Source organism: Sorex araneus, chromosome 2, assembly GCF_027595985.1.
Source record: "Sorex araneus isolate mSorAra2 chromosome 2, mSorAra2.pri, whole genome shotgun sequence".
Classification (NCBI taxonomy): domain Eukaryota; kingdom Metazoa; phylum Chordata; class Mammalia; order Eulipotyphla; family Soricidae; genus Sorex; species Sorex araneus.
In genome coordinates, this window is record NC_073303.1 from 65,015,657 (window position 1) to 65,031,615 (window position 15,959).

Sequence of the window (15,959 nt, forward strand, 5' to 3'; positions counted from 1 at the left end):
TTGGAGCAACATATGGGGTGCTGGGGATCGAAAGAGATTTTCTACGTACAGGGGAAGGCCCAAACCACTATACTACCGCTCCAGCCCCTTTGATGTCTTTTTTATATTTCTGAAGATCAGCTTCATTAGAGCCAATTTCTTACATATAAAAGGCTAATCACTATTTATTGATTGAAAGTACCATTTTCCCTAACCACACAAAGCTACCGTTGGCACACAGTAACTATTAAATAACAACAGCAAAATGTTTTCCAGCAGAGAAAAGAATTAAGAGAAATTTGCTTTGTGGGCTTTTCTCCAAACATAAATTGCAAAATAACAAAATGTAACATGATAATTAGGGTCTTGGGCAAAAGTATATCTACCTTAATTATACCTTTCATTATTAAAGTTAGATGTCATAAATTTATCTGCAATATAAATTTCACCTACTGTCATTTTTAAACAGGGAAGTAAGTCATAACCTCAAAAAGATTACGATTATAATTGAAACCTTTGTGTTTCTTTGTCAATGTAAACTTTTTTTTATAAAATGTGTGCAGTATGGTTTAATAATACGCATGATAGTAAAAGTATTGTTACTGCCTGTTTGACACTGATTCATATCAGACTTTCTTGATGTCACTCTACAGTTATTTCAAATAATGACTATGTTATTGGTCAAAACAAGAAAATTGATTTACCTTTCAACATTTGGAATTTTTTAAAAAAGGAAACTACCTCCCACCCAATAAATTTAGTTTTACCGACGTATTACATGAACAATTCCACTTTGCTAATCTCCAATCTCTGAAAGGATGAGAGCGAGCGGAAGATGAAGGAAGAGACCAAACCCTAAAGATAACTTTATTTACCAGAAGAAACGTAAAGGCAACAGCAGCCATCAAAGAACTGCAAAGCGCGATGAGAATTTGCACAGTGACAGCTATTGGGAAATTGGCAGTACCTGCATTGCCAAGAAGGGAACTTAAATCTGTGTTGCAATTCAAGCGATTAAGATTTCTTAAGCATACTTGCTAGGTTTTTACAGGACCTGCTTCTCCTAAGTGAATAATGCGCTTAAAGAAAGACTGAAAGCAAAACTTAGCCTCAATTTTTTAAAATATGTCCTAACTTCTCGTCGCCGTTTGAACTCGTGGCTAAGTAGCTGGACCGAGGGAAAGGTTTTGCTTTTTCAAATGCAAAACCAACGGGCGGGCGAGAGAGGATCCGGAGGTCTGGGCACCCCCCACCCGGGAGCCAGCGGCAAGGGCTCCGGGGCTCCCCAGCCTTCCCTCCGCTTCCTGCCTTCGACTCCACCGACGGCAACTCAGTTCAAAGAGGAACTGAAAAAGTTTCTGCCGGTGTGTGATTGGCACCCCGGGGTGGTGGGGGGGGGAGCGCTGAACCTCCCTGCTCGCCGCCCGCCGCCCGCCCCGCGCCAGGTGCTCACCGTTGTGCTCGTCGTAGCCCCAGCTGAGCCTCGACATGGTCCTTCGGAGTGGCGGGCGGAGACAGATGTGGCCAGGCTGCGGCGGGAGGGCGGCGGCAGGGCGGGTGCGCGAAGGGGCGGGCGGGCCGGGTGCTGCCAAGGGCGGGGACCGCGGGGTGCAGCTGGGCAGAGGTGCGAGCCCTTGAACTCCCGGCCCGCGGCTGCCTTCCCGGCCGCGGCCGCCAGGGGGCGGTGGCGAGCGAGACCGGGGCCGTTTGCCGGCGGGGAAAGGAAGATGCGGGGTACCAAGTTAGATGGGCTGGAGGCAGGGGATGGGAAAGAACCGGGAGCAGGCTTTCCCGAGGAAAGGGGATTTCCTGGAGTCTGGGAATTTGTCATCGTGGAGCGGGAAGACATGAGTCACCGGGCCGGGCGCCGCCGGTCCCCGGGAGCGGGGCTGCGGCTGCCACGTCCTGGGTGATGGTCCTGATGCTGGGAATTCAGCAACGCACGACAGTCACGGTCACGCGCGCAGCCACCCACGGACCGTGACGTGCGGCTGCTCTTTGTTTTGTTTTGTTCTGCAATAGATCCTCTCAACGTCCCTTTGTGGAAGATCCTGGAAGTGCCCCCGTGGTTAAGAAAAGGGGAAATGAGGCATCAGGAGAAGCTGATGCATAGCAGTGGCATAGCTAATCGGGGCTGAGCGCCCTAGTCTTAAAGGGAAACCGAGATCTCCCCGCCCCGAGTCAGCCACTCAATCTGCCCCCTCTTTTTGTTTGCTTTGTTTTTTTTGTTTTGTTTTATGGACCACGCCCCCTGGTGCTCTGAGCTCTGGGATTGTTTCTGATGGCGTCAGGGATCAAGCAGGGTTTGATTAGGGAAACCCCCTTAACCTTACCTATCTCTCTCTCCCTACCCCTCTGCCTTTCACTCCCTGCACGCCTGTGGCCTGGGGAGCAGGAGCATCAATCCGGGTCATTCACTGAAGCTTGGTCCCAACATTGCATGACCTCGCGCCCCCCGCCCCCACCCCCGCCCCCGGAGAAAGACCCACTTTTCCTTTTTGGATGTTTGGCCTGACACTGAGCAGAAGCAGAAGCTGGGTCTGTGGCGCCTCCACGTCCTGTCTGGTAGGAACGGGGATTCTCCGCTTTCAGCAAAAGCTAAAGAGAACGGAGTGGCCCTCCAGGGTTATAATTTAGTGTTTCATGGCATTTAGCAAAAAAGTCCAGAAGCAGCCAGTGTTCAGGGAGTTGTGGGGGAAAAGGAACCCAGCCTTCGTCCTCTGTTTGTGGGACTTCTATGGAAAGCAATAAGATTTCTCCCCAAAAAGTAGGAATAGAATTCCCAGATGACCCAGTGATACCTCGTCTTGACATGTACCCCCCAGAGCACAAAAAGAGCATTAATTTGCAAGGATCCGAGCACACCTACTGTCCACTGCAGTGTTGAGTGGAAGAGCCAAGATATGGAAATAAGCCACAGGCCCAACTACAGGTGAATGAATCCAGAGGATGTGGCCCTCACACACAGTGGAATACTATGCTGATGTAAGAAAGGACAAAACCATGCAATTTGCAGCAACTAGAGGATGGATGAAACAGAGGATTATCATGCTAAATGAAGTTAGTCTAATGGATGGTGACAGACACAGAGTGATCTCTCCTTTGTGGAACTTAACAATACACAGCAAGGTAGTAACCAAGGAACAAAGGCAATAGGACCAGAGAAGCGTCCGCAGAACAGGGCTTACTAGTGGATTGGGGTGGGGGGGCGTAAAACGAGGGTGTCATTGGGAAGTTGGCGGTGGGTGTGGTGTTGAAATGATGTGTGCATGGAGCTCTCGTTAGCAGGATTATAAATCACAGCGCCTCAATAAAAGTTAAATAGTAACAATAATTTCCTGTTCTAGCCTAAGTCTCTGAACAGGATTAGTTTGAGCTGTCGGGGCTGGCTGGCTGAGTACAGGCTTTGCATGCAGGAGCCCCTAGTTCCAGCCTGCCGCTGCATGGTTTACTGAACCCTCCACGAGTGACCTGAGCACAGAGCTCCCCCCAAGCATTTCTGGGTGTGTAGCCCCACCAACAAACAAAAATAATTTAAATTGAATTGGATAGTGTTATTTATGGACAAACCAGGGCAAGAAGCTTCACCGCGGTGTAGGCATACAGCAGAAACTGTGGCTGGGTAAGCTTTGTCTTGCCTGTTTCCATGTCATCTACAGAAGCAGCTGCACAATGTGGTAACTGCAAGTGCGGGAGGCTCTTTGGGTAACCACCGTGTTGTTGAGGGCCACTAAAGCAGGATCAATTTGAAGATTCTTCTTTCGATCTGACTGAGATACCCCACTGTGCAATTTATTCCTCCATCTACTCCTGGAGTTCTTAAAGAAGTTAAAAAGCACAGGGACTAAGTTTTTTTTTTCCACAGCATGATTACAATAAACTTTTTGTTCCACTTGCATCATGGGGAAAGCCTACAATTTCTCTTCCATAGTCTCTGGTACAATCGGACGATTTTATGCTGAAGCAGCCAAACTCAGTGCCAGTCTATCACGTAAAAAGCCAAACTTTTAAGAATAAAGGCTGATTCTCTGTATCAAGGAAGACAATATACTTGTTTATATTTATATATTCATACTTCTAACAAAGGAATGCTCCATAATATACTCCAAGCTCTCTGGAAAGCCAACAATAAGAGTAGTCAACTTGATGAGAAAGCGGGGCGGAGGTCTTAACAAATTCCTCACCAGAAAAAATATACAGACTGCAAATAAATGCATAAAAGATGCTGCATCTCCTATGTCATCAGGAAAATACAAATTAAAACAATGCTGAAATACCACCTGTTACCTCTGATAACAGGTGAGAATCCATGAATAACACCACCAAATGCTGGCAAGCTGTAAAGAAACAGAAGAACTTATACCAAGTTGATGGGGTGAAAAAGTCCCTTTGAAAGACAGTTATGTAAGAAATGCCTTATGGGGCTGGAGCGATAGCACAGCGGGTAGGGCATTTGCCTTGCACGCAGCTGACCCAGGTTTGATTCCCAGCATCCCATATGAGCACCGCCAGGGCTAGGAGTAGTTCCTGAGTGCAGAGTCAGGAGTAACCCCCGTGCATTGCTGGGTGTGACCTAAAAAGAAAAAAAAAGAAAAAGAAATGTCTTACATACTCTAAGCATACATTCCACCCACCATACTTCTTAGTATTTGCCCAAATGAAAAGAAAATTTATATCCATACATAAGTTATATGTTATACATATCAACCTTCACGTTTCCTAACTTGAAAGAAAAGAGATATCCTTTTGTAGACAATGGATGGCCGTGCCTACCCCAGTTGAATATATAATTGTGTTTAAATTTAGGTGCTGAGATTTGCAAAGCTTTTCTAACATTCAGTGTTCCATCTACATCCTCACTGCCATTTATCAGTGTCCCTCCCCCCACGACCCAGGGTCTTCTCTCACTGCCCACCCGAACTCCTTAGCGAACTTATTTTTTAAAAATTTACTTATTAAGGGAGCCAAAGTGATTGTGCAGTGGTTTGAGTGCCTACCTTGTACACGGCTATTCCAGGTTCAATACCTGGCACCCCAAATTGTCCCCTAAGCCCTCTAAGGTGATCCCTGAGCATTGCCTGATGTGGCCCCAAAATAATTTATTTATTAAGGTTTGTGGCACTTTTTATTGTTTGGTTTTTGTTTTTTTGCTATGGGGCCACACCTGGTGATGCTCAGGGCTTACTCCTGGCTCTGTGCTTAGGGATCACTCCTAGAGGGTTCAGACTATATGGGGTGCCGGGATCACACCCAGGTCAGTAGTGTGCAAGCACCCTACCTACTGTATTATCACCCAGCCCCCAAATAGTAATGACTTCTACAGCTTTTACAGACACAGTTACGTCACCTCTGCACCACTGAAATGTCCAAGACCCTTGACCAATGTCCTTATGTTATCCCCTTCCTCTTCCTTGGCACCCTCATCTCTATAGTCCAGGATTAACTCTTCACTATCACACAATGCCTCCCATTCCCTTCTCTTGATACTCTGTATACCGCTAATGAGTGAGAACATCTGCTAGAATGATTGGATATAATTTAATAACTAAAAATAAATGGAGTGTCAAGTCATGAAAAGCCAGAAAGGAAATCGAAATGCTGATTGCTAAGTGAATGAAGCCAATTTGTGTTGGATCCACTAGATGGTTCCAACTATGTGACATTCTGAAATGTCAAAACAGTGGCGACAGTTTTAAAAAAGATAAAATAACAAAATGGCAGTGGTTTTGGAGGGGGGTTGTGCACGGGGATGGGAGGTGGAAGGTCAAGGGATGAATAAAGCACAGAGGATTTTAAGTTAAATTTAAAAATACTTCCTGTGGCACTATAATTATGGGTTCGTTTGCCAAACCTATAGAATATAAAACTTCAAGAGGGGACAATAAGGTAGTAAGGTAAAACTTTGAACTTCGGACCATTATGATGTTCATATAGGTTCATCACTTGTGATAAATGTGGCCGTTGATGATAATCGGGTAGACTGTGTATAAGTAGGAGTGGAGGAGGAGTTTATTGAATTTTTTTGCAATTTTCTCTCAATTAAACTGTAAACATAAAGTACTCCAAAAACAAAGAAGATCTTTTTAAAAGTAAAACAAAATAAACCCACAAAAACTAATATAGTAAAAAAAATATACATCCAAAACGTACATGCAGTGATAGATTGCAGGGCTTGCTTGTACTGCCAAACTTATGATAGTCTGGCTGTCAAAGAGAAATAACGAGAGTGACAATAACATTATAGCCTTCTCCTCTGCCCCAACATCTCCGAGTGAGAGAAAGAGAACAAACGTCTTTTTATAGGAGAATGCCACTAATAAATTCATAACAATCATTCTTTGTTGATCAAAGTAAAATATGGATTGGGCAAAGATCATGACGGTGCTAAAACTTCTGGGTGAAAGGTACCCGTAGAATAGGATATTCTAGAAGTCCGTATCGTGAATATGATGAAGGGACATGCTACAGAATGCGCAAACAGGGACCCTTCACAATATCTAACATCAAGGCAGGGGAGCTGCTTTCATCTGAATGTTAACACCCAAGCAGGTGCAGTGAAGTGAGCAGTGCTCCCTGGGACCCTGAGAGGCGCACTGTAGAATTGGGAGCTGGACAGAGAATTGGAACCCCTGATCCCCTGCAGAATTGGAACCCCAACCTGTAGAGTCCCAAGTCCAAGGTGATGACTCTCCGGTTTATGCTTGCTTCCTTCCTTCATCAACTATTGTGATTTGCATAGCTGGGACTTATTAACCACAGGAATGTCTTATCATTTGATATCTGGTGTGGAGTGTTGATTGTATGGAGCCGCTACTATATGGGGTTTTGATTTCTTTTATTTCCCATTCCTAAGGTTATCCTAAGGTTAGAATTGCGCAACACCGTCTCATAAAGAGGCTGCACTGAGGTTGGGAGCTAAAGGAATTGCTCAAATGACTTAGGTTGTCTGCCAGAATGAAAATTCCCAGGCCCAAATTTGAAAGGGTAATTTAAATGATTCATCTCTCAAGTCACTTCTCAGATTATGGTTTTCAGAAACAAGAGCTGGACTTTTTGTTCTTACATCAGATAAGAACACATTGCTAGTGCCTGCATTTGACAGTTTTGTATTGTGTTTATTCTCAGGTCATGTTCTAATAGAAATCTATCCATAGCTCATTTTATGCTATTATATATTCTTTTTGACTGTTCTATTAATGTTGATAAAGTATGAAGGAGAAAGCTAAGATCACTTTTCAAAGAAGTCAAACTGTATGGACAGCAAAGGAATGCTGAACAGTCCAGATAAATCAGGACTAGATAATTCCATTGTCCAAAAAAATTACTTAATTGCTCATTGGCTTGGAATGAATCAGTTTCCCTATGACATTCAATTCACTGATTAGTAACTACAGAGAGAAATTAGGGGTGTGAACAGGCATTCTGCCAACAGCATGGACCAGCGCGAACTCCCCTCTTCTGGATTGAGAGAGGGCAGACTGTCTTGCTAAGAGCAGTGCCCAAATCCGTAGACCGTCACCAAACAAGTTGGATACACCATCACTCCAAGGAGTTCCTGCCTGGGTCCTCCTCCATGTCAGCCTTGGAAGCTTGATGCACGAGACTTAAGCACCTGGCAAAAGCTCTCATGCCTACCACTCATTGTCTGTAAAGCTGCATTCGCAGCTCAGCCTACTAACGTGTTTCAGAATGCCCACTCATTTCAGGGGGAAACCCCTCTCAACACATGCAGACTCCTGGCAGTTGCTACCCCACCCACCGTCTCTGCTGCTCCCCATGCTCTTCTTTCTCTAGCCAAGTGCTAGGACACTTCTCCGGAGATGCAGAAGACACACACACACACTATGTGTGTATACTCAGGAAGGCGAGATCTGCTTCACCCACCCACCCAGTCTATTGACTTAAATATGAATATTATTCAAAACCACTCTCCCAGAAACAACCAGTGTAAACCAGGACCAAATATCTGGCATCCTGTAGCTGAATCAAGTTGACACATGAAAAATGAACATGAAAACACAGAGATTTGGGGCGTTCAACAGGGACTATTCCTCCTCTCTGTCCTCGAGTGCTAAATTCTTTCTTCATTTTTTTATAGCTGCAATCTTATACTATACGGTTTAAACATTGTTCCCAGCACTGTTTGTGGATCATGAATGTATGAGAATAAAAGCCATATAATGTGACAAGTTCCTTTGGTGTGGAGAGCCCACACCCAGCTGTGCCCAGGGCTGACCGCTGCATCTGCTCAGAGACCACCCTTGGCTCCTGGTGGTCCTTGAGGAACCCTACATAGTGCCAGGGATCAGAGGTGGGTGGACTACACGTGAGGCCATCACCCCACTACCCACTCTACTGCTTCCCTGGCCCCTCAACGAGTTACATTTCTTGAAAGGAAAATTTGCTTAATTACATAACCTAACATGAATCCAGATTAAAAGCTTCTAGTGAGAGAGCCAGTGATCAAATCATCTTAGCTCCAAATTTTTCATGCATGAGCTGCCCTGTGATGTTGGAGTTTTAAGAGTTTCTTCTCTGCAACAAGCAGAATATTTGCCTTTTATGGAGCGAGGCATTGCAGGAGGGGAGGCATTGTAGGAGGGGAGATTCCTGGTCTAGTGGATGGAAGTGTTGAGTTTTCTCCTTGCCCCTAGCAGGCTGCTAGGAGAGAGTGTGTGGCTGGGTATGCAGTCTTACTCTGATCCAGCGCCACCCCACCAGAGTGCAGTTCCCCAGCCCATTGGCCATGTCACTGCGCCTTGTAAATCCAGCCCCGCACCCTCTCCCACTCTCATGCTACCCTCCCAGTCAGCAAGTGCCCAACTCCTTTTGCACATGTACCCTCCACTTCCGGGTCACCATGGAGTGTCTGGCTGAGAAAGACGTCTGTATTCTAGATCATGCCTGTTCTTCTTTTCTTTTTTTCTTTTTGGGTCACCCCAGCGTTGCACAGTGGTTAATCCTGGCTCATGCACTCAGAAATTACTCCTGGCAGTGCTCGGGGGACCATATGGAATGCTGAGAATCAAACCTGGGGTCGGCTGCGTGCAAGGCAAACCCCCTGCCAGCTGTGCTATCGCTCCAGCCCAGACCATGCCTGTTCTTGCCAGAGAGTCAATTCCTGATACTCTGGGTCCCTTTTCCCATCCCAGGCCAGATTCATCCTGCCTGTGCCCTGGAGGGAGATGTCCTGGTTGGCTGGCACTTGTGGTTCCAGTCTGGCCTGAGCCGGCCCCATCAGATTTTCTCACCCAGCAGGCACAACTACATCGCAGGTGATCTGAATCGCAACCTGGGAGAGGTCAGGATGCAAGTATGTCCTTTCTTAGACTCTCCCTTAGTGTCAGGATTCCTCCCCACCCCCACCCCCATTTTAATTTAGGCAACATAATTAACAGGACTGTCAGTGGGGCTGGAGCAATAGGACAGCAGATAAAGTGTTTGCCTTGCACATTGCTGATCCACGTTGGATCCCTGGCATCCCATAAGGTCCCCCGACACAGTTGTTTTTGTTCAAGGATTACTCCTGATGGGATTTGGGGCTGGAGCGATAGCACCGTGGGTAGGGAGTTCGCCATGCACGTGGCCGACCCGGGTTCGATTCCTCAGCCCCTCTCAGAGAGCCCGGCAAACTACCGAGAGTATCTCACCCTCGCAGCAGAGCCTGGCAAGCTACCCGTGGTGTATTTGATATGCCAAAAACAGTAACAACAAGTCTCATAATGGAGTTATTATTGGTGCTTGCTTGAGCAAATCAAAGAGCAATGGGATGACAGTGATACAGTGACAGGGCTTTGGGGACCATATGGGGTGCCAGGGATCAAACCTGGGTAGCTCATGTGCAAAGCAAATATCCTATCCACTGTACTATATCTTCGGTCCCTAATTAAGATTATTTTTAAAAGTAAAGGGGCTGCACATATTCTTTGAATATTTTTGTTGCCTCTGCTATCTGACTGTGCCTAATCTTCAAATATTTCAAATGCAAACCCTCCTTTGTGACTGTAATTAGTTCTGGTTCTGTATTTCTAGGCACTTAGCCAGAGATAAAATCTGGATAAAATCTGGATAAAATCAGTTTTATTAAGTTAAAACCAAATTTGTCAGTCACCTGACAGACCATTTTTAAAGGACATTGCTACAAAAAGATAAAATGAGATATTCTTCAAAGTATATTCAATGCCATACAAACTATGGTAAAATTTTATTTTGTTTTATTCTGTCTTAGGCCTCACATGCTGTGTTCGTAGGGACATTCCCTGAAATTGGGGAGGAGTGTACCTTTTGCTACCAGTGATCAAATTAGTGTGGGTTGCATGCAGGGTGTGTGTCTTAACTCCTCCACAATTTCTTTGACCCCCCCAAGATGATAACAGGGATTTCATTTTTGTTTGTTCATTAGTTGTATGTGGCTGATCCCATTTTTTTTTTGTTTTTTGGGTCACACCTGGCGATGCACAGGGGTTACTCCTGGCTCTTCACTCAGAAATTACTACTGGCGGTGCTCAGGGGACCATATGGGATGCTGGGATTCGAACCCGGGTTGGCCGAGTGCAAGGCAAACGCCCTACCCGCTGTGCTATCGCTCCAGCCCCTGATCCCATTTTGATCCCCACCACCATCAGTGGTCCCTCAAGCACCATCAGGAGTGATCCCTGAGCATAGAGCCAGGAGGAAGCCCTGTCTGAGCCCCGCTGGGAATGGTCCAAGAAAATAGAATTTTCAAAACCATAACGGGTCTCACTGATAAAGCCTGAATCATAGCTATACATGAGATGATAATGCATCAGTGTTTTCAATAATATGCAAGGATATTAACAGAGAAGGTAGGCTAAAGTATTTGGAAGTAAAGGGACATCTCACAGTATTGTCAGAATAACTTATTTCCAAATTCAGGGCAAACTTGCCCTGTTATTTTGCAAATTTCCTTGAAATCTCAAAGTTTTTCAGATGAAGATAAATTCTTGATGACTGCCACACGCTTTTTTTGCTCACTACACATCCTCACTGCTCTGCAGGGCCAAGCCAGTGCTCAGGGGCTCCTCCTGCCCAATGCCACAAGGTGCTGTGCAGAAAACCCACAGCCCCTGCATGCAAATCCTGCACCCCCACCCACCACACCGTCTCCCAAGCCCCCATTTTTGAGAACATCATTCCAATCCTCTTTCACTCACGCCGAGTTGCCCAAGGTCCTCCAAGGAAGCACTGGATTTCCAGTCATGCCTGTGATGGTCTTCAAAGCCTTTTAGGCCTTATCCCATTTTGCCTATTAAAACGATTGGGTGTCAGAAATGTCCTAAAGGCGTACATGCTTTAGTGTAAGAGTGTAAGCATACCAGAAACACCATAAAACTTAGTTTTTTAAAGATTAAATCTGGTTTCAAACTCTCACTTTAAATTTCACACAAAAATTACTTCTCAGTGGCAAATGTATGAAAGCAGGAGTTTTCTGCAGTATCCAGAAAATGGAAACACTCTCTTGTCTATGGTCCATCATAGTGGCTATATGAGACGTCCAATATGTCCAGCTTCATTTGAGGCAGAAAACTGGGGTATTTGTTAAGGGTCTTTATGTTCTGGGGCACTGGTTAGGGGAGGGTCCTTATGTTCTCACCTCCAACCATGCTAGGGAACATGCTAGGGAATAAAAATTTCAAGCACTTGTGGAAAAGCACTTAGGGAACATGCTAGGGAATAAAAATTTCAAGCACTTGTGGGAAGCCCTTGATCATTGTCTTCCCAACAACACCCTTGGTATCCACATGCTCCTGTGTTTCTTAGGACTGAGCCATTTCCATTTCCCAGTCCCTAAAATGGGAGGAATATCTTCTATGTATCTGAGAACTTCCATTTTCAGCCCTGAAATATGGAAGTGTCAGCAACCAACAGAAGCAGAGAAACTTGAATTCACTGTGTAAAGGATCAACCACTTAGAATGCTGGGCAAGGTTTGGCGTTGGTGGTGGTGGGGGAGGGTCTGAGGGTTTGACGGGATGGGAGGTTGGGGTAGGTGGTGTATTTTAAGCCTGACAGTAAAACTAGTTTTTCAACCAATTTGTTTCGCAGAGTCTAAGAATTGCTAAAGCTTCTTAAGTTTGGAAATTGAAAGGTCAGAGAGTTAAATCATTTAGACTTTGACAGCTGTGCAGTTTCCATCACAACAACTCTACTCCGGGCGAGAGCCCGACCACAGCCAGAGCTAAGAGTTATGAATGGTTGTGTCTAATGGGACCCTGACACTCAAGTATAATCTTGCAGAAAGTTTGTATAACACAGCGTGTTCTTTTTTTTTCTTTTTAAAGAATTTTATTTATTTTTAAAATTGTATCACCGTGAAAAAGTTACAAGCTTTCATGTTTGGGTTACAATCTCACAATGATCAAACACCCATCCCTCCACCAGTGTACATTCCCCACCACCAATATCCTGGGTATACCCCCCCTTTCCCACCCTCCCCATGCGTCTAAGGCAGACAATATTCCCCGTATTCTCTCTCTACTTTTGGGCATTATAGCTTGCAACACAGACACTGAGAGGTCATCATGTTTGGTCCATTATCTACTTTCAGCATGCATCTCCCATCCCAACAGGTTCCTCCAGCCATCATTTTCTTAGTGATCCCTTCTCTATTCCCATCTCTACACAATGGAACACTATGCAGCAGTTAGGAGAGATGAAGTCATGAAGTTTGCTTATAAATGGATAAACATGGAGAGTATCATGCTAAGTGAAATGAGTCAGATAGAGAAGGATAGACATAGAGGGACTGCACTCATTTGTGGCGTGCAGGGTAGCATCACATGAGGCTGACACCCAAGGACGGTAGATACAAGGGCCAGGGGGATTGCCCCATAGCTGAAAGACTGCTTCATGAGTGGAGGGGAAAACACAGTGAGTTCTTTCTATTAGTTTTTGACCCAGGGGCCAGAGCGATAGTAAAGCGGGTAGGGCATCTGCTTTGCATGTGGCTGACCTGAGTTCGATTCCCAGTGTTCCATATGTCCCCTGAGCACCGCCAGGAGTAATACCTCAGTGCAGAGCCAGGAGTAACCCCTGACCTTCGCAGGGTGTGACCCAAAATGAACAAACAAAAAAATTGGTGCTAGAGCGATAGCCCAGTGGGGAAGGAGTTTGCCTTGCATGTGGCTGACTCAGGATCAATCCGCACAATCCCATATGGTCCCCCGAGCACTGCCAGAAGTGATTCTTGAGCACAGAGCCAAAAGTAACCCCTGAGCATCACTGGGTGTGACCCAAAAAGTAGAATTAAGTAAAATTAGATTTTGATCCCATTCTTAAAAAAATAAAACTATCCTTAGCTGCTGAGTCATATGTAGTGGGTCAGATCTGACCTTTGGGCTATGCTTTGGTGATTTATGCTCTAATATGAAAGTTTTGCTCTGAAAGAATCTTTCCTCAATTAAGAACTATTTACTTCCCTCAACAGCACATTTGGGGACATTTATTACAGTCCTTACCACTTGCTTCTGTCAAAACAATTGTTTTATTTTATAATAATTTCAATAATGATTTCTCACGCACATAATTCCAACAAAACACCAATCATCAATGTACCCGTTTCCCTCCACCAAGGACACCAATCTCCTCCCTCTCACCACTACCCCCAACTCAATTGTATGGATTAGTTTTGTTATGTTGCCTTCGGATCTTTGTTTATACCTCACTGTGTATTGCTAAGTCCCATACCTGAAAGAGAGATCATTCTGTATCTGTCCCTTTAATCCTGACTGACTTCACTCAGCATATCCTCTAGTATAATTTGTGTTGCTGTAAATTGCATGATTCTGTTCTATGTCAGAGCTGCAAACTACTGCATTGTGTATATTTCTGGATATATTCATCTGCAGTTGGGCATTTGTGTTGTTTCTATGTAATGGTTATTGTACGAAGTATAGCGATAAACATAGGTGCACATATATGCTTTGGAATTAATTTTTTTTTCTGTTTGAAAATAGATACCAAGAAGTGGTACTGCTGGATCACATGGTAGTTCTATTCTTATTTTTTAGGGAAATCTCCATATTGCTTTCCACAGAGATGGAACTGAATGGCATTCCCACCAACAGTGGACGAGGGTTCCTTTCTCACCACAACACTGCCAACACTGGCTATTTCCAGATTGGGGGGGGGGTGGATTTTTTTTTCTTTTTTGTTTTTTGGACCACATCAGTGATGGTCAGGCCTTACTCCTGGCTCTACACTCGGGGATCACTCCTGGTGGGCTCCGGGGACCACATGGGTATTGAACCCAGGTCAGCTGCTTGCAGGGCATCAATACATACCCTGCAGGGCATCAATACATACCCTACTGATGTACTACTGCTCTGGACCCGGGTTTCCAGGTTTGACGATATGTGCCATTTTCATAAGCATGCGATGGTATCTCATTGTTGTCTTGATTTTCATTTGTCTATTTTTGAAGACTGATGAACAATTTTCATATGCCTGTTGGCCATCCACATGCCATCTTTGGGGAAGTATCCATTCATTTCCTCACGCCATATATGAGTGGATTTTTTTGTTGGTAAGTTTAATGAGTGTTTTATAGATTTTGGATATCAACCCATTATCAAAAGTATTGTGTGCAAGTATTTTCTCCTATTCAGTAGGATGTCTTTTTATTTGAACTTGAGTTTCTAATACGCTGCAGAGCTTTTTAATTTTATTCAATCTCATTTGTTTGATTTTTGTCCTTGCCACTGTGATCATCTTGAAGATTCCTTTGTGGCCAATTTTCTGGAGAGTTCTGCCAATGTTTTCTTTTTTCTTTTTTTTGTTAGCTAATTTTATTTTATTTATTTATTTGTCTTTTTGAACACACCCAGATCTCTGGGATCATTCCTGGCAGGTTCAGGGACCCCTTTGGCGTGTGGGGGATGGAACCCTGGTTGGTGGATTGCGAGCGAGGCAAACCGCCCTACCCACTGTACTGTCTCTTTAGCCCGCTGCCAATGTTTTCAACAGTTTTTATGGATTCTGAAGAACGAACATTGCATGCACGTTGTCGACCCTGGTAGCATCCCCTGCATTGCATATGATCCCCCAAGCGCCACCCACAGTAAGTCCTGAGCACAGCCAGCTGTGACGCAAAAACTAGCCAAAGCCGAAAACAAAAAATAAAACAACACATAACAAAAACACAGTACAACTGCTTAGCGGAGAATCTCTCTTGGAAAAAATGAGTCGATTACCACGTCCAAATTGGGAGCTACACACGCATATACACATACCGAGGCTTTTTAAGGTTTTCTGACTTTCCAGATCACTGGTTTGTTTTTATATTTTTTCGTGTGTCCCAAAGTCTCCTTTGAAGCAAGAAACACCATTTTTAAAAAGCATTGCAAGGGTCTCCTTAGGAATTTTCTCTCCGGAGATTAACAGTTCCAGATCTGATCCCGTCTGGAGGTGCTAGGGACGCCTCGCAGAAGCCGGGGATAAGCACCCAGCGGTGTGCAGCGCCACCTCGTGGGGACTGCAGGGTGTTGCCAGCGGCTGAGGGTCAAGATTCCAAAATTCTTCGCCACCTCGTGGGAGCTGCAGAGTCAGTTGCCAGCGGTTGAGGGTTAAGATTCAGAAACACTTGGGAGTTTTGCAATACCCTGACCGCCTCGGCGGAAATCAAGGCTATAATGCATCTCAGACTTGCCAAAGCCTCCAAACTTGCCAGATCCAACTACACATCGGTCATCCCTTCTTAAGGCAAGAGATGCTCATGGGGCGGGCCTTGCCAAGGTGATTGCAATTAGGCTGGAGCGGGCTTTTCCTGCGTTTGTAAGCGTGGTCCAGTGAGTTAGCCCTGTGGGCGGGACTTAGGCAGGTGGGCACCAGCGATTGGGCGGGGCCACAGCAGATGGGCGTGTCTTAGCCTTGCCTCGGGGGGCGCCCTGGTCCGCCGCTGGAACTCCGCCCGGTTAGGGGGCGGGGCCACCGCTCCGCGGCTCGCCCAATGGATGAGGCGTG

General features: G+C 45.3%; 1 protein-coding gene across 1 annotated transcript in view; it reads right to left on the minus strand.

The window, feature by feature from the left end:
- The window catches only part of LOC101559375 (carbonic anhydrase 13), a 33,358-nt gene extending 31,520 nt beyond the window's left edge, over nucleotides 1-1,838 (minus strand). The window contains exon 1 of the mRNA XM_055127593.1: nucleotides 1,433-1,838. Coding sequence (XP_054983568.1) covers nucleotides 1,433-1,469 — 37 coding nt within the window. The 5' untranslated portion in view covers nucleotides 1,470-1,838. The remainder of the gene's footprint in view (nucleotides 1-1,432) is intronic.
- Nucleotides 1,839-15,959: the final 14,121 nt, after the last annotated feature.